The sequence below is a fragment of the Coffea eugenioides genome, unplaced genomic scaffold (genome assembly GCF_003713205.1).
Source record: "Coffea eugenioides isolate CCC68of unplaced genomic scaffold, Ceug_1.0 ScVebR1_2337;HRSCAF=3350, whole genome shotgun sequence".
NCBI lineage: Eukaryota > Viridiplantae > Streptophyta > Magnoliopsida > Gentianales > Rubiaceae > Coffea > Coffea eugenioides.
The window spans coordinates 31,551-39,086 of NW_020862816.1; the positions used below are offsets into that span (position 1 = coordinate 31,551).

Here is a 7,536-nt window from a genome sequence, read left to right on the forward strand (position 1 = left end):
TGGTGAAAGTAAAGACATACATTTGGAAGTTATTTCTTGACAATTCATGGAAGCATAAGCATAATCACCTTAACTAATTTCTAATCATGACATAACAAGGGATTCTAATCCTTAGGATCCTCTTACTTAATCTTATAGCAATTCTAATCTAATTTGTCGTTACTTTTATTTAATTTCTTGCAACATACTGCCTATATGGTTGGTTTTACCACCTAACTAGTTTTATATTCATTGTTTATGTCATATGACTAGTTGTACCATCTAAACTAACATCTTCTATCAAGTTTGTACCACCTAAACTAACATAGTGCCTAAGGTTTTAAAATTTGTAGAGTAGTAAGAATATCCCTATCAAGTTTTTGACGCCATTGTTGGAGATTTAGGTGAGACACTAGAGTTTAATCAAGTTTTATTAATCGAGGGTTCTGGCTACATGGCTAAAAAAGGAAAACTAGGGTTCGATTTGGCCGTCGCCCGTTATGGCAGCACTTCAGCAGCCGGATGGGGCTGTGGGAGATGCGCCGCCCCCATCGAAGAGCTTCGCGGCTGTGGTAACAACCAGCAATGGTGTTGAGGCTTTCCATCCAAGGACTATCTCTACGTATAGGGGGAAACCCGCCCTCAGAATAGCAAAGAAGGAAATCTTGCAATTGGCACGTCCTTTCCAGCACGCACTAGTGGGCAAATTCTCATACAGTAGACCTCCTATGGAGACTGTAAGGAAGTTTTTCCTGTCGCTAGGGCTGAAGGGGGATTGTGCGGTGGCCTTGTTGGATGCGAACCATGTCCTCATCAGGCCAACAATGAAGGAGGATTATGCTAGGTTATTAATACGTCGCACGTGGTTCATAAAGAGCTCGCCTATGACAATCTCCAAACGGTCTTTCGATTTCAAAGCCAACAAAAAAGTAACGATCGTTCCTGTGTGGGTAAGTTTTCTAGGCCTGCCATTACCATTTTTTAGAAGGAACCCACTCAATAAGCTGGCTTCTGTCTTGGGACGACTACTGAAGATTGACGCAGCTACGGGTGATCTGAGGAGGCCGTCTGTCGTAAGGGTGTTGGTGGAGATCGATATAGCCCGCACACCTGTGAAAAAGATCTGGATAGGTGATGAGAAGTATGGTTTCTGGCAGCACGTGGAATACGAGAGTTGGCCAGCGTTCTGCTCCTTCTGTGAGAGGTTTGGCCATGTCCAATAGGAGTGTTATAGGAAGTATTCGGCTCTAAAACCTGCAAAAAATGCCTAGGCACATCTACCGCAAGGCAAAGACCCCCTTCTCAAAGAGGATCAAGGAACGACCATGGCGAGAGGGGAGGATGTTGGAGAGAAGAGGGATATCCAGAAATCTTCGACTTGGGTGGAGGTAGAGGTGGGAAGGTCGCCCTTGGCTTTGGACCATGAGCAACTGGAGGCCCAGGATGATGAGGTAGTGCAGCAGCAGCAACTGGACCTGGTCGAGGGGTTGGTGCAGACTGGGGACGAGGTAGTGCAGTAACAGTCTGCTGTCGGAGGCACGGCTGAGGGTGAAGGAACCGTAGGTGTGCAGGTGCATGATGGACTAAGTACGGCAACAATGGCTGCGGTTGGAGTGGGGGAGGCAGATGCAAGGGGACTAGATGCATTGCTGCTCGAGAATGTTGGGGATAAGGGGGCTGGGCAAGTGTCAATGGCATCAGGATACAACTCAGTAAGCCATTTGGAGTCCTTGATGGGGTGGGAGATGGGGTAGTGGAGTTGAGAGGCAAAAATCTGAGAGGCGCTGTGTCGCTTAGCCCTGTGCGTGGAGAGGCACCCAAAGGGTTGAGGTATCAGGAACTTCGAGCCATGCAAGTGCAGTTGACACGTCGGTTGGAGCATATTGGCAGGCTGGAGCACAATGGAAGGAATTCTCCTGCAATTGATTAGCTGGATGTGCAGCTCCTGAGGATTTAGACAATAAAGGAGGGACGGAAAGAACGGGCAGGCTCCCAAAACCAAACGCGATGGGTGGGGAAACTCGAAAGAGATATGCATTTCGTTCCAATGCTAGGTCCAATTAATTTTCTGGTATGGAATATATGGGGTGCGTCAAAGATGGACTCGCTCCGATACTTAAAAAAGATGAAATTTGACTTTAACGCAAAAATTCTGGTTTTGTTGGAACCTATGTCTGATGAAGGGCAGTTAGATTTTGTGAAATGGTTTGCAGGTTGTAAGTCGGTAGCCTCCTTTGTGGATGGCAAGATCTGGGTCTTATGGGACCTTGCTCTCTCTATTTCATTTACCACATTCGCGGACCAGTTGGTTGATATGGGGTTTAGCTCTCCAACTGGTACACTCTTTCTCTCGGTAATCTATACTCGATGCACAGGGATAGCTAGACGGCCTCTCTGGAGTCCCATGGAGAGTTTGGCGATTTCACGCCAAGGACCCTAGATGTTGGCTGGGGATTTTAACATTATCTTGGAGGCCTCCGAGTGACTGGGGAAACACCACCGAATGCTCGAAACATGGAGGAGTTCAATCAAACGATTTTTAATTGTGGCCTTGTCTCGGTAGATTTTGAAGGGGCGCCGTTTACCTGGACGAATGGGACTATGTGGCAGCATTTGGATCGGGTGTTGGTTAATCACGAATGGGCTGAGATATATGCTATATCAAGGGTTCTGCACCTTGCACGGGGACGATCTGATCATACGCCCCTCTTGATTAAGTGTGGCTTGGAGAGCCAAAGGGCCTCTTCTTTCAGGCACCTCAATGTTTGGCCCCGCCATGGCTCTTTCCTTGAAGTTGTTCAGGAGGCATAGGGAGGGGCTTGCCCAGCACGTACAATGTCAGAGTTCTACCGTAAAATGTCAAGAGTGAGAGGCAAGCTAAGGGCATGGAACAAGGAGGTGTTTGGGCATATTGGCACTAGGGTGGCGGAGCTTGAGAAAGTTATGCGTATTACGGAGCTCCAGTATGACATGGAGAGGACTGTGATGCCTAAGATTGCTTACCATGAGGCAATGGCGGCCTACATGAAACAATTGGCAATTGATTGTGAATTTTGACGCCAAAAATTGACAGTAAAATGGATTCAGGAGGGGGATGCGAACACGGTCTTCTTCCATGTTGTGGTTCGACAACGGCAAGCTTCTAATTACATTGCCATACGTAGTTCGACGAGGCAGTGGCTGACAAAGATTGAGGACATCAAGTGCTCAGCAGCATCATTTTTTGAGACGCTGTTCAAATCGGATAGGGATACCAACCGTCATCCAGTATTACCTTTCACTCTCCCACGAGTGTCTCTGGGGGATAATGAGAGACAGTTGGCTTTGCCGTCAATGGAAGAGGTTCGTGAAGTAGTGTTCCATCAGTCCAGATAGTGCCCCTGGCCCGGATGGATTTGGGTCTGGTTTCTATCAGGCGTGTTGGGGGATAATTAAGGAGGAGTTGGTGGCTGTTGTTCAGGATTATTTTAAGGGCGGGTTGTTGTGAAAAAGGGTTACCAACACGTTAATTGTGTTAGTACCGAAAATAGAGGGGCATCTCGCTGGCAAGAATTTTGGCCAATCAGTCTGTGTATCGTCAACTCCAAGATTATCTCTAAGCTTGTGACAAATAGGTTGAGCAAGCTCCTGCCCCAGCTGATTTCTCCTTGGCAGTTCGATTTTGTCCCGGGGCATCAAATAATTGATGATGTCCTACTGACGCAAGAGCATGCACAGGAACTCGATCGTCAGTTGGAGATTCCAAACCTCATGTTAAAGTTGGATATGGAAAATGCGTATGATAGAGTGGAGTGGTCGTTTCTCCTCTTCATGCTTAAGGCGTTTGGTTTTCAAGAAAATGCGGTCGATCTGATCTTCCGCCTGGTTGCGAATAACTGGTTCTCGATACTTGTAAATAGGGAGCCGGCGGGATTTTTTACGTCGACGCGAGGGGTCAGACAGGGGGATCCTATCTCTCCAGCCCTATTCGTGTTAGTTGCTGAGTTGTTTGGAAGGGGGTTGAATGCCTTGTTCCAGCAGGGTTGACACAGATTTTTTCAGGCTGGAGGACTTAAAGTCCTATACCTGGCATTCGCGGACAATATCATTGTTTTCACGAGGCTGTCGAAGGAGACCTTAAAGGCGGTTGGAGACTTCTTCAAGCAATATCAACAATACTCAGGACAGAAGATTAATGCCTCAAAAAACTGCTTCGTGTGCTCGTCTGGGGTGACTGCGGCGCAAGTTGACCTTGTTTCTACCATTCTAGGGTTTCCACGACAATTCTTTCCTCTAGTCTATCTTGGGGTTCCCATTTCTCGAGGTCGGTGCTCTTCAATTGTCTTTGATGGGATTCTGCAAAGGTAAGGGCTCGTGTCTGTCACTGGAGTGCAAAGTTGCTGTCCACAGGGGGAAATTAATTCTCTTAAAGCACGTCTTGAATTCGATGTCGATGTATCTTTTGCAAGTACTTAAACCCCCTAAGGTAGTCTTAGTTGCATTGGGAAGAATATTTAACGCTTTCTTAAGGGATAAAGCACATAACTCTAAACGAATTCATTAGGCTCCTTGGGAGAAGATGTGCTTCCCCACAGAGGAGGGTGGATTGGGGGTTAGGTTGTTGGATGACATGGTCAAAGCCTTCTCCTATAAGTTATGGTGGCGACTACGCCAACGAGGATCCATCTGGTCGGACTTTATGTTCTCTAAGTACGTCGGGGACCAGCATCCGCTCTAGGCTGAAATAGCACGACCAACGGGTACATGGAAGCGGCTACATGGGGTACTGGAGTTGGTGGAAGCTCACATCACATGGAGTCTAGGTTCGGGTATGATAGATTTCTGGCTAGACACTTGGTGTGAGCTTGGACCCTTGAGTTCATTGCTGCCGGCAGATAGGGGCAACCTTATTCATTGGTGGCGGAGTTCTTGGGATGGGAAGGGTGGAATAGGGACCGACTCCTGCAATGGCTTCTGAGCCACCTCGTGGATTCGATTGTGGATATCCCTTTCGACCTGGATGGGCAGGATTGGATCGTGTGGGCAGGGTCGGAGAAGGGGGGCTTTTCGTTAACTTCGGCATGGGAACTGTGTCGACAACGTCGCGGCGGCTTCTCGATGCATGGTATGGTTTGGAATAAAGGTATTCTCCTGAAAATGTCTATATTTGCTTAGAGGCTGCTGAACAGCTTTGTCCCCTTGGATTCGGTTCTCCGTCGAAGAGGGCTGCCCTTGGTGTCCAGATGCTCCTGTTGTCTCAAGGCTGAGGAATCAGTGTCTCACCTGTTTGTCAGTGGTCCAGTGGCAAGGGAGGTTTGGGGGCACTTTGGTAATATGTTTGGCATACTTCGCTTGCCACTTGATGATCTGCAGCTACTATGGATGAAGTGGGCCACATTACTGCCTCGCATCCCTAAACATCATGTCAGATGTATCCTCCCGATATTGGTATCATGGTTCATCTGGCAGGGACGCAATAAGGCGAGGTTTGAATGACAGGCTTTTTCTGCTCGGAGGGTCATCTGGGAGGTGGTTAATTTCATATGGGACATGGGATGAGCTTGGAAAATAGAGAAGGCACAATTCTATGCGATTTGGATAGTACGTGGGCAAACTTGGCAATTTCGATGACCCGTAAGCGGCAGGCAGTGGTGGTTACATGGACGAAACCTCCAGCCCAGCGGTACAAATTAAACACGGATGCTAGTGTGGTCAACGGGAGGGCTAGTGGAGGTGGGATACTGCGCGACTCAAATGGTAGACTTGTCTTCGCTTTCTACAAAGAGTTTGGGGAGAAGGGGGTCCTTCAGGCGGAGGCAGTGGCAGTATTGGAAGGGTTGCAAGTGTGTGCAGCGAAGGGGATACGGGAGGTTTTGGTTGAGGTGGACTCTGCAGTTCTAGTGTCGCTAGTCAAATCGTCGGCTCTGGGAGGCTTGTCATATTGTAATTTGCTGAGAAGGATTCGTCGACTGCTGGATCAGGTGTCTGTTTCGTTTAAACACATCTTCTGTGAAGCAAATATGGTTGCAGATAGGTTAGCTACCCTGTAGGGGTACCCTAGTATGGTCTTTTGACTCTCTTCATCATCAACCAAGGGAGATTCACGGCTGCTTGGCTATGGATGCTAGGGAATTCCCATCCCTTAGGCTAGTGCCTTGTTAGGTGGTAGGGCTCATTTAGTTCATTCTCTATATCTATTGTAACTATCTCACTTTAACTTCGAATAAATAAAAGGATCCTTCTTTTTTAAAAAAAATTTCTAGACTTTGTTACTTTCTCTTTATTTTGCTAATTTTATAATTTCCATCTTTTAGTTGTAATTTTGGTTATTTTTAGGTGCTAAGTTCTTCACCAAGAAGAAATTTGCCTTCAAGAATTAAATACAACAAGAAGAGGAAGAAGACGCACCCAACAAGAACAAATTGAGGTAAAAAGTATAGGTGAAACTTTCATCAAAATAGAGGAGCAAAAACCAAGACCTTTGACGGATAATGCCTTGCCAAATGAATCGAGAGCACAAACTAGCATTGCAAGGCTAATAATTAATGCATGCAACTTTAAAATCAAGCCTTTGCTTTTCCAAATGGTTCAACAAATTCAATTTGGAAGAAATGTAATGGAAGATTCTAATACTCATTTAACTAATTTCATGGATTTATGTGGTACAATCAAAATAAATGGAGTAAGTGATGATGCAATTAAATTAAGGTTGTTTCTTTTTTCACTTTGTGATAAAGTGAAAGTATGGATTAATTCTTATCCCCCTAATATTTTCACTTCTTGGGGTGAGTTGGCAAAAGCATTCTTGAATAAATATTTTTCTCTTGAAAAAACGGCTAAACTTCATACGAATATCATAGGTTTTATTCCACATGAAGGCAAGTCGTCATATGAAGTTTGGGAGGGATTCAAAGGTCTTCAAAGAAGATGCCCCCACCATGGTCTTTCCGATTGGTTGGTTATTCAAACTTTCTATAATGGATTCAATTACCCAACCAAGATCAACGTAGATACCGCAGCCAATAGAGCTTTAATGAGAAAATCAACCAAGGATGCTCAAATTTTGATAGCGGAAATGGCCTCTAACAACTATCAATGGACAAATGAAAAAGGTAATTCAAGAAGTGTGGATGGTATGTACGAAATTAACACTCTCAACTCTTTAAGTGCTAAATTAGAAAATATGTTTAGTTCTCGAATGGATAACGTTGAGAGGTTGCTAAGTAAATAAGGAGAAGGTGGTTCAAATTCTTATGTAAGTGTTGCTTATTGTTCAATATATGGCGGTAATCATGATAGTGCTAATTGTTTTCATATGGAGCAAATTCATAATATTAACAACTATAATTGGTCACTTCAAAATAATCCTTTTTCAAACACTTACAACTCCGATTGGAAGAATCATCCCAATTTAGGATCGAGAGACCAATCAAATTCACAAAAACCTATCAATCCATCCAATTTTTTAACAAGACCACTTGAGTCACGTATTTCCATTGGAGGTCAATTTTGAAAAGCATGTTCATGAAATAAAATAAAGATTTGATGATGTTAAAATAAGCATGACAATATGATGAT

At 45.0% G+C, this 7,536-nt stretch overlaps 2 protein-coding genes and 1 non-coding gene across 3 annotated transcripts; 2 read left to right on the forward strand and 1 right to left on the reverse strand.

Annotated features, from left to right (window-relative positions):
• Positions 1 to 479: 479 nt before the first annotated feature.
• LOC113756442 lies at positions 480 to 1,202 on the forward strand. Its single transcript, XM_027300125.1, has one exon. The coding sequence runs from the start codon at positions 480 to 482 to the stop codon at positions 1,200 to 1,202; it is 723 nt and encodes a 240-aa protein (XP_027155926.1).
• A 4,299-nt stretch (positions 1,203 to 5,501) lies between these two features.
• Positions 5,502 to 6,008, forward strand: LOC113756443. Its single transcript, XM_027300126.1, has one exon. It carries the CDS (start codon positions 5,502 to 5,504, stop codon positions 6,006 to 6,008), a length of 507 nt encoding a protein of 168 aa, XP_027155927.1.
• A 788-nt stretch (positions 6,009 to 6,796) lies between these two features.
• Positions 6,797 to 6,903, reverse strand: LOC113756444. The gene has a single exon (XR_003465942.1). It is a non-coding gene; the product is annotated as a small nucleolar RNA R71 (small nucleolar RNA).
• Between the last annotated feature and the right edge of the window lie 633 nt (positions 6,904 to 7,536).